Raw genomic sequence first — 17,236 nt, forward strand, 5'->3', positions numbered from 1 at the left:
AAGAAACATTCATTCAATAATGTTGGTGGCTGAGGGATGATTGTGGCAAAGCTGAAAACGGAAAATATTGTCAATGCAGTTATTATTTTACTTAGTTCTTTTATACTTTTAATGCTGAGTATCCTAAAGGCGTTAATGGACATTGCAAAAATGTATTTATTCTTTTAGAACATTTGCTTTTAAATTCAAAATGCAATTGTAAGGCTCAATTGCCAACTTTTGTCGATCATTTTATTTCTTCTATGAAGTAGAAAACTTTTGTAGTGTTAATTAATGGCATGTAGTAGAGATTTTAAGTATTCTGTGTTTGCAAAAAATGTGCTATTTATAATTGTGTGATTGATTTTCTTTAGCTTAGTTAAAAAGATCCTCTATATTGGTCAAATGGTCATGGATATGCACCTGAAAAAAATGCTTATTTAATGGTAAAAACAACCAAATAAAATTGGTCAAATAAATTGGTAAATTTAACCATTTTTGTTTTTGGTATTTTTGACCAATTTAGGAATTGGTTGTTTTGACCTATAAAAATTGTTCTTCTCAGGTGCATTCAAATAACCAATTTTTTTGGTTATTTTGACCAATCTATTTTTACTGTGTAGAACATTGGATTCCAGGGTTAGAAAATTACTTGATCATAAAACTAAATGGCATTTTCAAAGTTTGAAGTAAAATAACATTAAATATATAATTTTATTTTGACTATGTTGATTAAATCTACTTCATTCAGTAGCTAAATAATTGCAGGCTACCAACATGTATGAATTGCGTGCCAATTTTTTTAAATGTATGTCATTGTATTTAATAAACGCAGTGTTTTGGGAGATGTACCCAAAAGCCAAGAAATGAAAAGAAACGTGAATATTCATGATAACTACGATAAATAATGTTATGGCAAATGGCTTCACTTGGCCCCAAATGTGGACACTGTTTTTTTTCCAAACCAAAACGAAATGGGAGGGAAAACCGGCGGATCCGGTAAAAAACCCTCCAATAAAAGAAATAAAAAATTTGGAAGAATTGCCTCAAATTTTTGTAGTGTTTTATTATGTTTATATTTTTGTTGTTTTCAATGATCCCGATGATCTACTTTAACATGCAGCGTAGTCAGATCGTGCGTCTTATACAGTCGTATAAAAAATTTAAATTTACGGAGCAATAAAAATGTGGGCTGACTACCCTATTGACACAGCAAATATTTTTTGTTCGTACAAAAGAAACGCAAACTTTTGTAGAGCACAAAAAATGAAATAGTGCAGAGTGTTAACAAAAATTGTAATCAATAGACAAGAAACGAAAACTAATAGCAGCCATATATAAATCATGTATAAAAATTATTCAGCACGTAGGGACCTGACCATTCACCTGCCCATAACAATTAAAAATGAAATGACTAAAGAGACGTTATGACTTCCATAAAAATAATTTTTGATGTCTGCTAGACTTTATTCCATTGAAATTTTTTATTTTGCCTTATTAATTAATAGCTGGCTTTCACTCGTTTGTTTTGTCAGAAAATTTAACAATTGTGAACATTTAGTTATACGGAAATTTTGAACGGTCGAATTTGAAAATGCGTTATACTGATAGACATTATGGATAAATAAATTAGTAAGTGTGCATCTTGTAATAACGACGCTTGTTTCTTGGTGTTCCTGCCTGACTTCGTCGTTCATTCATTGTCCAGTTAGAAGGCCTACAGACATAGCTACTCTATAAAAAACACGTTATAAATGTCAGCATAATGAAGGAACAAAAACAGAAATTAATTATATTCAAAAGAACAAAACTTTAATACCTGATTTCCAAGGGTTGTCCTGGTCAGTCTGATCCAGGCGACTTGGTCGGTCTCTTCCTTTTTTTTCACCGCGTAGTTTTTACGTTGTATCGTTGAAATTAATTGTAAAATTTTTATCTTAGTAATTCAATGAACCCTACTTGCATCATTGCAATTTTCTTAATAAACGTTAAATAAAATTACTAAAAAGTAGCGAGTGAAAGCCAGCTATTTTCTCACAGCAAGTGACATCTTTTTTTGACACTTTTTTAAGTTGGGTGTTTTTCATGGTTAAGTTTCAAATTATAAAGATAGACCATCAGGATCCTTTTTAACTATCTCATGCAGTTACTCATACAAGTTAATTTTAACACTTATATCTACTCAACTTACAAACCACAAGATATAGATCGTGTTTTTCCACTCGCTTGTTTTCCATCTTCGTAGAATGTAGTCCATTTTTATAGTGCAATCACTTCAATGTAAATGTTCATACGTACATATGCCGTTATGCGATGTCCATTCAACATGTCGATACCAATCCATACACGAAGTAAGGAGCATCATCAACCAATAAAGAAGCTACTGATATGATGAATCGCCATTTCGATTTACTGCAATTCACAATGCACTGTTATGGTAACTTCAAGCGAAGGAAAAGGGACCGCCCTTCAATACCCCAGTTTTATCATTACTCAAAGAATGCTTAGTGCAGAGTTGATCTTCTGTAAGTATCAGTTGACCTCCTTTAGGTGGGTTCATATAACAATGGGGCCCATCATCATTATATGAACAAACAACTGACATCAACAAAGAATCCAAACTACAAATGAACATTCTTGGCCATGAATCACCATTACACATGAGTAATGACAAACTAGTAAGAGTAATTGAAGTGAATGACACAGGTGGTAAAGGGACTTTCACAACTCCAATCTTGTGGGATCTACAATATAAGAAAATATGAAACACATGTATGAGATTTCATGATGAATAACTCTGCATATGACGTTAGTTTGAATTTTATATTCTTAATCAGATATATTGAGAATGAGCAAATTGTTATATGTTTTCTGTTTGACTATTTAAACGGTAGAACATTCACCTTCATTGTACGAATAGCTTTAGTGAGTTGAGTTTGAACGATGTAACAAGTTTCACACGATCAAAGGCTTATAATCGTGATGAAAGCGTTGTACAGTGAAAGCTTTCAGATTACGAGGCCTACACTAAGACCAGTTCATTATTCCATGTAACTCATACTTCAGTATTCGTCAGTGAAAAGACAGAATTTACCTTTCTTCTAACAACGTTAAAGTGAGTAATTTTCTGTTAAAGTAAAACACACGAATTTAAACTTGTTAACGTTTCTTTAATTGACGTGATAGCTAAAATTATTATTGTGATTGGCTCCTGAGGAGCATGTCACCTTTCACAAACACAACAAGTAATCCTTTAATGCATTTTTAAGGCCTGTTTCAAACATCGCATTTTGCATGTGCCCAATGTATTTAAAACAAAAGATAATGAGGAATTTTATCTCATTATCTTTTGTTTTAAATGCATTAGGCGCATATAAAATGCAATGTTTTAAACAGGCCTTAAAAACGCATTAAAGGATTACTTGTTGTCTTTGTGAAAGGTGACATGCTCCTAAGGAGCCAATCACAATAATAATTTTAGTCATGACGTCAATTAAAGAAACGTTAACATGTTTAAATTCGTGTGTTTTACTTCAACAGAAAATTCAAAGTCAACTGACTACCGCTAAGGTTGTCGAAAGTTAAATATTCGCTGTGCAAATTATTTCCCATCCACTCATAGTGGACTTTGCTCTAAGACAGTTGACAATTTACAAGGTGTAAATACTGTGAAATCAACTCTAAAATCTCCCAAAAAACATTTTCTCAATAACCAATGAAGGAAAACGGTCACTTTCAATTTCGCGTTAGAAATGGGCTCTATGTTCTGAAAATGTTATCTATGTTCTTTTCACATGCTTTCCTTGACTTTGAAAAATGTTCAAAAAACAATAATTTTACATGGGTAAACAAAGAAATTGTTCCCGTGAGATGAAACGTAACATGTAAAATTTACCTTCCATCTTTACTAAATGATGTTTGTCGAACGGCTGCTGTACATTTAGGATGAGAGAGAACTTTTTGCCTGCGTGGGAATTAAACAAATAAAATTGCATTAAGATGATGTATGTTGTTACCATTGAACATGGAACGCTACCTGAAGCAAATAATTAAAGCCAAATCTTACATCCAGACACGCGAGATTACACGCAGACACGCGTGTTTAGTGTTTCGAGATTCTCTCGCGGAGTGAAAATTGATTGACTACACATGTCCCCCGGAGTCCTCGTCATCACTAGGACCATCCACTTAAGGCATATGTAAAGGTGGTTTCCAGTCCATTTCCTCTTCATCCTCCGAACTGCAAGTGAAGAAGACAGCTACTCAAAACTTTAGAGAAGATTGATTGTTTTTCATTTAAGATGTTTACAGTGTTTACACAGGATTATGAAAAGCAAGGAGACCTTTGGGAGAACTCGATCAGTGATGACCAGAGTCAAAGGCTTGCACCTGCTCCAAAGTTCTCACAAACGTCTCCGAGGTTTGCATAAGCCTGTGTAAACACGAAAAACATCTTTTACTTCTTTAAAAAAAAAACGATAATACAAAACAGACAAATTTAAAACAAATGATTTCATTTTTCCTGTAACATGTATTCATGATTGATTTGGAAATTCTCTTTGATTTATTTTAATTGATTGAGCTCAGATAGGTTCGCTCATACCAAGTTAGCAAATGTTACCTCAACTATAGACAAATCAACGCACGCATTTTTCTGTCTTTATTTTATAAACAAAAATGGATACTTTTACCTTTGGGAATCATGTTCCTCTTCATCATCTTTCCAAAATGGCTGTGACATTAATATTGATTCTTTATCTTCATCAATATCTTCATCATGTTCATCATCACTACCTTCTCAATAAACAATAAAATAAAAAAGATTGATTGAAAAACTTCATATAAGACAAATTTTACTAAACACAAATGGAACTGTACACAATCACCATTGATATCCATGTCTAATCATGGCAGTTTGCAAATTAACGGTGTGCAATGTGCAATTTGCACATCGTTTTAGCTAAAATGAAAACAATTGCACATCACTTTTTCAAACGATATGCAAAAACTTCGTTATTGATAACGACCACATAAATTGGAAAATGTTTTCAAGCTTAATCTTTACTGATCTTTAATTTCTAAACAAGTACGCTGCACGACATTAAAATCCATGTTGACACAATGTCATAAAATTCAAAGACGTTGTCACTTTGAGACTGGGAAGTCTGTCAACAGTCTACATACATGGTGCTTATATGCTTATGACAGTAGGGATGTAATACATTAATAATGTCAATTTTTGCATTTGCGTTGTTTTGTAAACCGTTACGTACTGTTTTTGGCATCATAGCTATTTTGAGTATTTTCAGTAAAATCAGGAAACATTTTTATTTTGATTTTTAAAAGAAGGCAAAAAAACTTAAATAAGCCAAATTTGAAAAATAATCCAAAGGGAATTTCGATTTTAAATAAGTCTAATGTGAGAAAAAGTAGCCAAATTTGGCTCAAAATATTAAGCCTAACTGGCAACCTTGATCAGCCATACTTTTTGCTTTTACATATAGCTTGTAATATGACATAAATATGATGTTTTTTATCGTAAGCAAACATCAAGGACGTTACTGTTAATAATCAGAAAGCAAAAGTATATTCGGTTATTCTCTTTTCACTTTTGCACAAAAAAGAGGAGAGAATAACATGCGCAAAATATTTCTCTCATACATTTGTAACTGGATCAGCGATTGTAGCGAAAAACATTGTCGTAAATCATATTTTGTGCACGTTTAAAAATATTAATTTAGCAATTAGCGCTATATAATAATTAACGTAATATCGATTTGATTATGCCTCTAAAGAAACCCTTTTATCAAAAAAATTGCACATCGTTTTTTCTCAACTAATTCGCACACTGTATACGATCTAACGACAAAAAAGTTGAATTTTTACCTACGTATTGTTAACTGTTAAGTAAAAGAAAATTAATAAAGGAGCAGTTGTACACATCTTCATGTAACGATGACAATGTTTAAACTTAAGAAAACATGAAATTTTATGCACTAGAAAACAGCTGCATTTTGGGATATATAAGTCAGAGCCTCGTAAATCATAAATACCATGACAATATAAAATACATGAAATGTATTGTGAGCTATACAATGATGTGACATGTATTTTTGTACCTTACCTTGTGAAACAGGAAGAGCAACTTGTGAAGATAGTCCAATATCTCGTCTTCGTTGTCTTTCATCTTCCCACATAGCAGTTATACCAGGATTATGACCAATACAACCTTCATAAACATAATAAACTCATTAAAGATGTACAAACAGTAAAATGAAGACATAAAGATAAGTAAATTTTACTTTCAACATTTATTTGATTCAAGATGTCTTCAGCAATTACATCAACTTCAAGTTCACAACGACTGACTTTTTCACAGTAGGATCCAGGCATAAATTTCTAAATAATGACAAATAACAAAAATTAAAATGATGAATACCAACTGTAAAGATAGTTATCACAAAGAATCATTCCAAAGTTAAACTAATTTTTAAATGTAAATTCTGTAATCTGGATTGAGCATTGACTCTAAATCTTGGGATAAATCATACACATGTGTCAAATTTAGGATTAAGGATTTACACAAATCCTTTTGGTTTCAATTAATCTTCAAGTGTAAAATATATGAATCAGACAAACCTAGGAATAGTGTCTTCATTCCAGTGTTGAGATGAAGGAAAATTGAGAAATGAATTTGGAGATGAACCATGAAGTGGAATTGATTTATTATTATATGAAAGATTTTTATCTATAAAATTCAATTTGATGGTAAATAATCATTTGTGGTGTTAGATTTTATAGAATGCTGAAAAATCAATAATGAAACTTTCCTGTTTTTGAAGAAATTCCTCTAAAATGAACTTTTCTTACATGAAGTAAGTTCATACCATAAAGATTGTAATCAATTAGAAACTAAAATAAACGATATTTCAATATAATTCTTATAATGTAACTTAGTGAAAATCTATAGAAGTTGACCATCCAGGTAGGAAAAGACTAAAGAAGGTCAGTGGCATTAGTGTTGAATGACATTTTAACATTGTTACCAGTAATCATCTCATCTAGATGTGAAAACATCAATCAAGACTACCCCAACAGTCCTTCTCAATACTGTAGTATCCTTTATGATCAACATCAACAAACATGCAGCTATACTTCCACAATGTGTTCAAACCATTCACTTTATTGACAAAATGTTTTGCACATGAAATTTACAGCTATAATCCATAATGGAATGTTTTATTGGGCACCTGAGATCTGATGTATAATTATAGCAAAGTGGGCACCTATACATGCAAATGTTGCATCTCTGATGTCGGTAGAAAAGTCAGCCCATTTTTTACTCCTATGTACAATACAAATATTGCTTTAATCAATTACTTTGAAAAACAATGAATGAGATTAATTTCTAAAGAAATAAACAACAAACTTTGCAGGCCTTGCCCCTGTCTGGTGCACAGTTTACAAACTAACCACTCCAGTCTGGGTTATAACAATCAAAGATGTGTTTTTCCTCATTAATAATAAAAAACAATAATTACCTGTAGAATATAAGGAACATGAGCTTCGTGTGGTTGAAATGACTTGTTCAATATAGCTCCATTCTGAAGAAGATCAACAAGTCTGAAAAAATGAAAAATTTTGATGTCGTTTTATGTTAGAACAACATGAAAAATATATCTTACTTGGGAATTATTCTTGGATTGTACAACTCCATCTTAATAAACTCTTCTTCGTTCTCATGATAACCATAAAATGGTCTAAAAATAAAATCATTTTGGGTGAATAATATTGAAACGTTATTGGGTCGAAAATGGAAGATTTTGTATTGTGATGTAAAGAAGAGAGTAAAAAAGATTTAATAATAGTAAGCTTTGTCAACATGAGGAGAAAACAAGGAAAATAACTTACATTTTTTTAACAATTTCAGTTTTATGAACATATTTCATAGAAGATGATGTTCTACCAAACGCAACTTGAACAGCAAAGTCTACACTTGTCGTAAATTGTTTCAGATATTTATCTGTGGGTTTAGTTCCATCGTAAGGTATGTATAAGTAAGGAAATACTTGATGAATATGAACACAAGTTTTCTGTCCACCAGGAGTTGAGCCAAATATCCTCAAAACTGGAACACGGTTAACATTCGCCTCAAAATTTAGAAAACAAAATATCTAAGCCATCTATAGGTTTTCCCACGTAAAATCTGCATCTACAATCCTAACAGAAAACATTCTGTTGTTCCAAGTAAGAAAATATATCGTCAATTAAAATTTTTGAAAGACGAAAGACGAGAGTTGAATCCGCCATATTTGTTTTAGATTATAGATTAGCCAATCAAAGATTTTATAATCAAACCCTTATACCAAGTCATCGTAATCACCTTTTGGGATTAGATGGGATTTAGAAATTTTCCAAGGGTGAGCATGACTTTATAGACCTCGCTAGAAAGGCTCACGCGTTTGGCGTTAGAAAATATGCTCCCAGAAGTTCATGTCCTTCTTCATGTCTAACTACGACACTGCATGTAAAGGATTTCCGCTTTCGTCGAGCAAAATAGTGTCCGCATCCTGATGTTTTTGGTCCTGTACAGCCATGTCAATACTGAAAATTAATAATAGTTAAATGTGTACAACATTTATGAGTTGATTGAGTTGAACTGAAATTGAATTTGCAATAAAATTTCTAAATCAATCCCTGTCGTGTGTATTTCAATTATAGCTAAAATATAAAATTTGCTCATCTCATTTTATCGTCTCGCTGTTATGAACAGAATTCAATATTTTACAATAAAAACAGCAGGTGATTAAAATTGAACATTTATTGAACATTCCAATTTCTTTATTATCAAGCAGAAGCAAAGACATCATGTAGATGATTGCGTCTTCTTTAATCTTTCTAAATTTGTTAAGGTATGTTGATTATAAAGTTCACCTTTACGAGTGTCATTGTTTGTTCTTATGTCTAGAATTTTGTTATATTTGTCATAAAAAACCTGAATGTCATTTTCGTGGTGAAATTCGCGCTTCATATGTTTTATATTGATACATCTGTTGATTTTGGTGGGATTTTCCCAATAACACATTGGATAATTTATCATTTCAAAATACTGATCTTTCTTGCATTATCACCAACAATTAATTTCGCTAGTCTTTTAAAATATCATTGGTACGGCAGGGCTAAAAAATTAACAAAATCAATCAAAATTATGACACGTCACAGAATTTAAGTTATGCATATCATTATGTGCAATATTTTTAATTTTATCTAACATGACATTTATCAAGAAGAATTTTTTCCTCATTCATACAGTCATCTATCTATTTATCTTATGCTAACACAGATGATGACATTATAACGTTTTGCTAGGTATGTCTTTAGAAATTGCGCCTACTTAGAGTGAAAGCTCACTTCTTCACGTGATAGTACACGTGATTTCTTTTTGGTCTATAATTGTTCAACTTGTTGTAAGATAGACTATTTAAAATATTTGTTTGCGTCCAAAGTTGACAAAATGACAATACTTTGCATGATGAACTGTCAAGTCCAAACGCCATCAATTTTGAAGTATCTCTGATTACTGAGATTTTGGCAAAATTATTCTAAATTAGAGACTTCGAGATTAATTACTCTGAAATTCCTTCTTAAATAAAGATTGCCCTAAAATCTTAAGCCCCCAATTTTACTTGCTTCTCACGCCCTGATCAAATTATTTGTTTATCCGTATCAAAAAATTACAAAATGACAAAAATTCATTGACAACGTTTCAAAGTTGGAACGCTGAGAATTTTAGAGAAGCTCTGTTTATCGATTTTCTTAACTTCCTAAAATATAAATCTTTAATTTTGAGCTATCTTACTTTTAAAAGGCTGGCTGCTGCCTGTCTTCCTTTATGATTATTTCAGTTAGTTTGCATGTAAGTCCGGATGTTCAATAATTGAAATAAATAATAGTAAACTGTGAAAGGTTTATTGGCATAAAGCTTCCAAGTCAAAACTTTTTGTGTTTACTTCAGTCATAGCTAAAATAAAAATTTGCATTTCATATTTTATTGGGTATGACCAGAATTCAATATTTTACAATAAAAACAGCAGGTGATTAAAATTGAACATTTATTGAACATTCCAATTTCTTTATTATCAAGCAGAAGCAAGGGCATCACGTAGCTGGTTGCGTCTTCTTTAATCTTTCTGAATTTGTTAAGGTATGTTGGATTATAAAGTCCACCTATCAGAGTGTATTGTTTATTCTTATGTCTAGAATTTTGTTATATTTGTCATAAAAACCTGAATGTCATTTTCGTGGTGGAATTCACGCTTCATATGTTTTATATTGATACATCTGTTGATTTTGTGGGATTTTCCCAATAACACATTGGATAATTTATCATTTCAAAATACTGACCTTTCTTGCATTATCACCAACAATTAATTTCGCTTGTCTTTTCAAATATCATTGGTACGGCAGGGCTAAAAATCAACAAAATGAATCAAAATCATGACACGTCACAGAATTTCAGTTATGCATATCATAAATGCGGAATGATTTTAACTTTATCTAACATGGCTTTTATCAAGAAGAATTTTTCCTTTTTATACAGTCATCTATCCTTATCTTATTCGTACCACAGATGATGACATAAAACGTTTTGCTAGGTATGTCTTTAAAATTGCGCCTAATTGGAGTGAAAAGATCACTTCTTCACGTGATAGTACACGTGATTTTTTCTGGTCTATATTTGTTCAACTTATTGTAAGATAGACTATTTAAAATATTGGTTTGTGTCAAAAGTTCGCAAAATGACAATACTTTGCATGATGAACTGTCAAGTCCAAACGCTATCAGTTTTGTAGTATCTATGATTACTGAGATGTGACAAAATTATTCTAAATTAGAGACTTCGAGATTAATTACCTTCATATTCCCTTCTTAAATAACGATTGCCCCTGAAATCTTAAGCTCCTCTCCCCAACTTTTACTTGCTTCTTACGCCCCTGATCAGATTATTTGTTTATCCGTATCCAAAGTTTACAAAATGACTAAACTTCATTGACAACGCTTCAAAGTTGGAACGCTGAGAATTTTAGAGAAGCTCTGTTTATCGATTTTCTTAACTTCCTAAAATATTAATCTTTAATTTTTGAGCTATCTTACTTTTAAAAGGCTGGCTGGCTGCCTGTCTTCCTTTATGACTATTTCAGTTAGTTTGCATGTAAGTCCGGATGTTCAATAATTGAAATAAATAATAGTAAACTGTGAAAGGTTTATTGGAATAAAGCTTCGAAGTCAAAACTTTTTTGTTTTTACTTCAGTCATAGCTAAAATAAAAATATGCACTTCATATTTTATTGGGTATGAACAGAATTCAATATTTTGCAATAAAAACAGCAGGTGATTAAAATTGAACATTTATTGAACATTCCGATTTCTTTATTATCAAGCAGAGCAAGGGCATCACGTAGCTGGTTGCGTCTTCTTTAATCTTTCTGAATTTGTTAAGGTATGTTGATTATAAAGTCCACCTATCAGAGTGTACTTGTTTATTCTTATGTCTAGAATTATGTTATATTTGCCATAAAAAACCTGAACGTCATTTTCGTGGTGGAATTCACGCTTCATAAGTTTTATATTGATACGTCTGTTGATTTTGGTGGGATTTACCCAATAACACATTAGATAATTTATCATTTCAAAATACTGACCTTTCTTGCATTATCACCAACAATTAATTTCGCTTGTTATTTCAAATATCATTAGTACGGCAGGGTTAAAAAATCAACAAAATAAATGAAAATCATGACACGTCACAGAATTTCAGTAATGCATATCATAAATGCGGAATGATTTAACTTTATCAAACATTGCTTTTATCAAGAAGAATTTTTTCCTTTTTTCAACAGTCATCTATCACTTATCTTATTCGTACCACAGATGACGACATAAAAACGTTTTGCTAGGTATGTCTTTAAAAATTGCGCCTAATTGGAGTGAAAAGATCACTTCTTCACGTGATAGTATACGTGATTTTTTTCTGGTCTATATTTGTTCAACTTGTTGTAAGATAGACTATTTAAAATATTTGTTTGTGTCAAAAGTTCCCAAAATGACAATACTTTGCATGATGAACTGTCAAGTCCAAAAGCTATCAGTTTTGTAGTATCTATGATTACTGAGAGGTGACAAAATTATTCTAAATAAGAGACTTCGAGATTAATTACTCTCATATTCCCTTCTTAAATAACGATTGCCCCTGAAATCTTAAGCTCCTCCCCCCAATTTTACTTGCTTCATACGCCCTGATCAGATTATTTGTTTATCCGTATCCAAAGTTTACAAAATGACAAAACTTCATTGACAACGTTTCAAAGTTGGAACGCTGAGAATTTTAGAGAAGCTCTGTTTATCGATTTTCTTAACTTCCTAAAATATAAATCTTTAATTTTTGAGCTATCTTACTTTTAAAAGGCTGGCTGTCCGTCTTCCTTTATGATTATTTCAGTTAGTTTGCATTTAAGTCAGGATGTTCAGTAATTGAAACAAATTATAGTAAACTGTGAAACGTTTATTGGCATAAAGCTTCCAAGTCAAAACTTTTTGTGTTTAATTCAGTCATAGCGAAAATAAAAAAATTTCATTTCATATTCCATTACTTAAGCCTTTTCTTTCATGCTCCATCTCTTTAATATAACCTAATTCAGTATACGTCTTTTTAGCTTTTTATTAATTGCCTATGCAAACGACCCCATGGCGTTAAGCTCGAATGCCCGACAACTTCGGAGAGTCCTTTGCCTCCTCTCCAATAAGCCTATGTCAACCCAATATATTTGTAGGAAACAAACACCTGGTACTGTTTTGTTGTTGAAATGTGTTGAGTTCGAGTTACTCGCCATATCTCTTTTTGTAGCATACTTTATACCTTCAGTAACAACCACGAGTGAACTTAATGATCGAACTGATTTTTATTATTTTACAGAGCAGTATTTATAATCTTTATTACAAATAACAAATATTAATATTGCTCGGAATAATTCCACTATTTAAGCTATATATGGTACATAAGGAAATTTAACTAACGTCAATAACTGTTCCTTGGCTGTAAGCCGTGTGGGAACGGATACATTTTTAAACCAAACTACGCACATGCTTTTTCCTTAACATGTTTTTATGGTTTATGAGCATGACTCAACACCCCCACTTGCTCATTAACTAAATTAACAAATTAATACCTATTTACCAGTTTTCAATGTTTTGAATCTACTTAATTTAATCTTACTTACAGCTTTCGTAAATATATCAATCACATTTTCATGTGTTGCTACATACATAATTTCTATTTTACCAGCCCTTATTTCATTTGTGATAAAGTGATATCTAATATCTATGTGTTTCGACCTTTTGTAGTACATAGGGCTCTTTGCTAAGTTAAATGCACCCTGAATGTCAACATTCAACAAAACACACTTGCCTTCCTTACAAATACGCAAATCAACACACAACTGTTTCAAAAATTTTGCTTCCTGAATAGCTTCAGTCAATGCCATATACTCAGCCTCACAAGTTGACAAAGCAACTGTAGATTGCTTCTTACTCCTCCAAGAAACCAAACCACCGTTCTCACTCAACCTGAAACCGTAACCTGAAATACTATGCCTGTCATCCGCATCGCCAGCCCAATCAGAATCAGAAAAACCAACCGATTTTAAAACACTTTCACATTTTCTAAATGTAATTGTCTGATCTATTGTATCCTTTAAGTATCTAAGAACATGCTTTGAGTCTATTAGGTTTGCTTGTGTCAGTTTTGCCATCTTTTGAAACAGCTTTGTTACAATAAAGCACAGATCAGGTCTAGTTCCTGTCATAAAATATGTAAGACTACCGACAATTTGTCTGTAAAGACTTGGATCTTCTAACTGAGGCGATTGATCATGCGACATTTTATTTGTATCGGAAAATGATAGAGTGGGTTTGGGTTTACACTCTGACATGCCAAATTTTGTTAGTAACTTAATAATATATTGCCTTTGACTCATTGTTATTAAAATTTTCTAAGCATTTGAATTCAGTCCCTAAAAACCAGGACAATATTCCTAAATCTTTCATCTTGAAACGGTCGCTTAAGATTTTCTTGACACTCTGCATTAATGTGTCATTGTTAGCAACAATGAGTTTTTTGAATTTTGTGAATAACCATAACAAACACAACCAAAAACGTGCATTTTGCTCAAGTCTGGTTTTGAGTCTGTAAACGCTTCGAACGGAGTTTTGTTTAACCTCGAATTAAAACAACGATTCCTAATTTAAGCAGATGCCATGACAGCATCTAGCAATAGACACCTAGCCATGTTAAATGAAGTTAACCACGATCTCTCAACTGTGCCGTTCTGGTGTGGCGAATATGGTGCACTAGTTTCATGCCTAAGTTTGTTTTCTCTAAGAATCGATTTGAATTTCTCGCTTGTAAATTCAGTGCCGTTATCACTTCTTATGCGCTTCACATTTCCGTAAGGTGCAACATCTGCTAAAAACTGTTTTAATGCTTGTGGTGTATCGCTTTTATGCTTAAGAAAATAGACCATAGTCAAAATGAAGACTCTGAAGATGACTACCGCTAAGGATGTCGAAACGTCAGTCAACAACAACAAAAACGGTGTTTCTCAGGACTATACCAACCTGGACGTTCAACATTTACAAACATGTAACGATACTCCCGGGCTTAAACCATTTACTGTATATAACATACTATAAAAATGACTACACTTTAACTCTTTGTACCAACACTTTTTGTACGACTTATTTTTACGATAATGATATTTGCTTTCTTGCATTCTCTTTGACTCGAAGCTCTTCTATAATCTTGTTTCGAGACCTTTAAAGGTCATGACGGCATATGTCCACATGGATTTTGGTAGTTCTGCTTCTAGCAATAGACACCTAGCCATGTTAAATAAAGTTAACCACGATCTATCAACTGTGCCGTTCTGGTGTGGCGAATATGGTGCACTAGTTTCATGCCTAATTTTGTTTTCTCTAAGAATCGATTTAAATTTCTCGCTTGTAAATTCAGTGCCGTTATCACTTCTTATGTTATGGAGAATAACCATAACAAACACAACCAAAATCGTGCGTTTTGCTCAAGTCTGGTTTTGAGTAGCAGTACCCTCAATTCCTTTTTTTTTTAACTGGCATCTGCTAATTCAATAACATGCGCTTTACTATCAAATTTACCATTAAAATCTATAAATTTTGACTTATCGTTAGTAATGTGGCTTGTAGCTCCTGTGTCCACAAGTAGAGATAAATTCCCTTGATCCTTATCCTTCACGTCTGCTTCAGCGTTCTCTTCTTCATCCTTTGACACGAATAAAAAGGAGTGTTGCCGTTCACTGTCACAGCGCTGCCGTCTTTAGATGACTTGAACATTTCTTCTTCTTTTGGCAATCTTTCGCGTCGTGGGTCTTGATCTTGCATATGGAGCACCATTTGTTCCCCTTCACTGGGCATTGTGAGATTTTGTGTCCCTTTCTTCCACATTTGAAACAATTTCCGTCAAATTTTGGTTTCACATACATAACGTTGTCACCTACCTCAGTTTTTGGTGACAATGGTTTGATATTTTCTTCATAACTTCGTAACGAGTTCTTAAATTCCGTAAATGTCATTTGTCTTTCCCTTTGAACTGTTACGGTAGCAAAGACGTCGTACGTGCTTGGCAGACCCTTTAAAACCATTGCAATGAGTAGTGCATCACTTATTATCTCCTCGGCTTCTCTTAAGACTGTTGCCGATCGTTCCCCTCGCAATATATAACCAATATTGGAATATTATAATATAAAGACTGTTCATTAAAATCAATAATCAATCTACGTAACGTGATAACACGAAGAATGTACAAATCCGCCAAGGTTAAACTGGGAAGTTAAAAAATTGAAGCCATTCATGTTGTGATAAATATTTCAAAAATTTCCAGTGCAGAAGCAATTTTTAGCGCCATTTCGCTAGTGACTGACGTGGTACAAATTTTTTGCCCTCCACTCGCGAAATCCTGGCGACGCCACTACCAAAATGTAGCCAAATGCCTAAATACAGGGAAACTAAAATGTCCAATTGCGTTGTTTTCAGCTGCCACCCTCGATATTCATTTACACGTACAAGTAAAACTGTAACATTACGTAGCTATGTTTGATCTTCAACAATTTTAGTTCTCTATAAACTCTACTTAAAGAACCAATTTATGTTGATATTAATAATTTTATGACCCTTAGATGCAGTCAAGAGAAGAAATTAATAACTTCTACCTGCAGAAAATAGTTACAGATATTGAAAAGAAACTTGTTGATCTTTTTATCCAAGAATGGAACACTCATTACAAAAAATCTCTGGGAGAATGGGAAAATACAAACGTTAGTGGTCAGAAATTGTTCAATATTGAAGTTTCAAAAAAGAGACCTCCTGAAAAACATATTCTGTCAAATTTTCAAGATGGTGACACTAGTAAGTGGGATTGTACGGCGCTATTTGCAGCGATATTATATTCCAAATCAATTGGAACAAAAATTGGTCCAAAAGTTAGAGATGCTGTGAATGAACTTCGTGAAGTAAGAAACACATTCATCCATAAATATAAAGGAAAAGTTTCTGATGACAAATTTCATACAATGGTTTGTACTATTGAAAACTCGTTTCAAGATCTAGGATTTTTATTTAATGAACTTAAAGAAATAAAAAGTGAACGAAACAAATTTAATTCTTTTCGAGTACTTCCTTCCAAACCAAATCACGATGTGGTTAAACGTACAGAGTTACTTAATCAAATCACAGCAGATCTCAATAACTTGCGCAGTACTAACAATAATGAACTAACATATTACTATATTTCTGGTAATCCTGGCAGTGGTAAATCTCAATTAGCTAGACAAATTTGCGAAGAAATGTATAACTCGTTTGACTGGGAAAAGAACACGACATTTGTGATGACACTAGAAGGAAAAGATATCGACTCTCTTTGAAAACTTATGCTGAACTTTGTAAACGATTAAACAATGATAAAACTGTCATTGAAAATATCTCAAAAGAAGCAAAAGCAGCGAAGAAAAATTAAAGATTTTCAATTATTGCTGACACAACAACTGAAATTTTGGCAAACATGGTGGATTGTTGTAGATAACGTGGTTGAACTTCATAAAATTTATCCATTATTACCTGAAGTTGGTGATCATAGTTGGAAAAATGGACAAATTATAGTAACTGTCCAAAA

General features: G+C 32.6%; 2 protein-coding genes and 2 long non-coding RNA genes across 4 annotated transcripts; 2 read left to right on the forward strand and 2 right to left on the reverse strand.

The window, feature by feature from the left end:
- The first annotated feature begins 84 nt into the window (after positions 1 to 84).
- On the forward strand, positions 85 to 761 carry LOC124442103. Its single transcript, XR_006947120.1, has 2 exons — positions 85 to 425; positions 506 to 761. It is a non-coding gene; the product is annotated as an uncharacterized LOC124442103 (long non-coding RNA).
- Positions 762 to 1,646: 885 nt separating this feature from the next.
- Positions 1,647 to 2,520, reverse strand: LOC124442132. The gene is made up of 2 exons (XR_006947148.1): positions 1,799 to 2,520; positions 1,647 to 1,713 (listed from the first exon to the last, which is right to left on the reverse strand). It is a non-coding gene; the product is annotated as an uncharacterized LOC124442132 (long non-coding RNA).
- Positions 2,521 to 4,314: 1,794 nt separating this feature from the next.
- On the reverse strand, positions 4,315 to 8,576 carry LOC124440919 (DNA polymerase zeta catalytic subunit-like). Its single transcript, XM_046991343.1, has 8 exons — positions 8,502 to 8,576; positions 7,891 to 8,129; positions 7,665 to 7,739; positions 7,521 to 7,602; positions 6,282 to 6,378; positions 6,104 to 6,208; positions 4,671 to 4,773; positions 4,315 to 4,411 (listed from the first exon to the last, which is right to left on the reverse strand). The coding sequence occupies exons 1-8, from the start codon at positions 8,574 to 8,576 to the stop codon at positions 4,339 to 4,341; spliced, it is 849 nt and encodes a 282-aa protein (XP_046847299.1). The 3' UTR covers positions 4,315 to 4,338.
- Positions 8,577 to 8,864: 288 nt separating this feature from the next.
- LOC124440920 lies at positions 8,865 to 16,988 on the forward strand. The gene is made up of 3 exons (XM_046991344.1): positions 8,865 to 8,891; positions 10,127 to 10,183; positions 16,245 to 16,988. Exon 3 carries the CDS (start codon positions 16,245 to 16,247, stop codon positions 16,986 to 16,988), a length of 744 nt encoding a protein of 247 aa, XP_046847300.1. The 5' UTR covers positions 8,865 to 8,891; positions 10,127 to 10,183.
- The last annotated feature ends 248 nt before the right edge of the window (positions 16,989 to 17,236 follow it).

Source organism: Xenia sp. Carnegie-2017, unplaced genomic scaffold (genome assembly GCF_021976095.1).
Source record: "Xenia sp. Carnegie-2017 unplaced genomic scaffold, XeniaSp_v1 HiC_scaffold_20, whole genome shotgun sequence".
NCBI classification, from domain to species: Eukaryota; Metazoa; Cnidaria; class Anthozoa; order Malacalcyonacea; family Xeniidae; genus Xenia; species Xenia sp. Carnegie-2017.

What these genes read in the sequence shown, in the direction of transcription:
- LOC124440919 (XM_046991343.1), bottom strand. Translation starts at nt 8,576, where the DNA reads ATGGCTGTACAGGACCAAAAACATCAGGATGCGGACACTATTTTGCTC. An exon ending in GCGGAAATCCTTTACATGCA is followed by an intron (nt 8,130 to 8,501) that starts GTGTCGTAGTTA and finishes CTAAATTTTGAG; the next exon opens with GCGAATGTTAACCGTGTTCC. An exon ending in TGCTCTTCCTGTTTCACAAG is followed by an intron (nt 4,774 to 6,103) that starts GTAAGGTACAAA and finishes TTTATTGAGAAG; the next exon opens with GTAGTGATGATGAACATGAT.
- LOC124440920 (XM_046991344.1), top strand. Translation starts at nt 16,245, where the DNA reads ATGCAGTCAAGAGAAGAAATTAATAACTTCTACCTGCAGAAAATAGTT.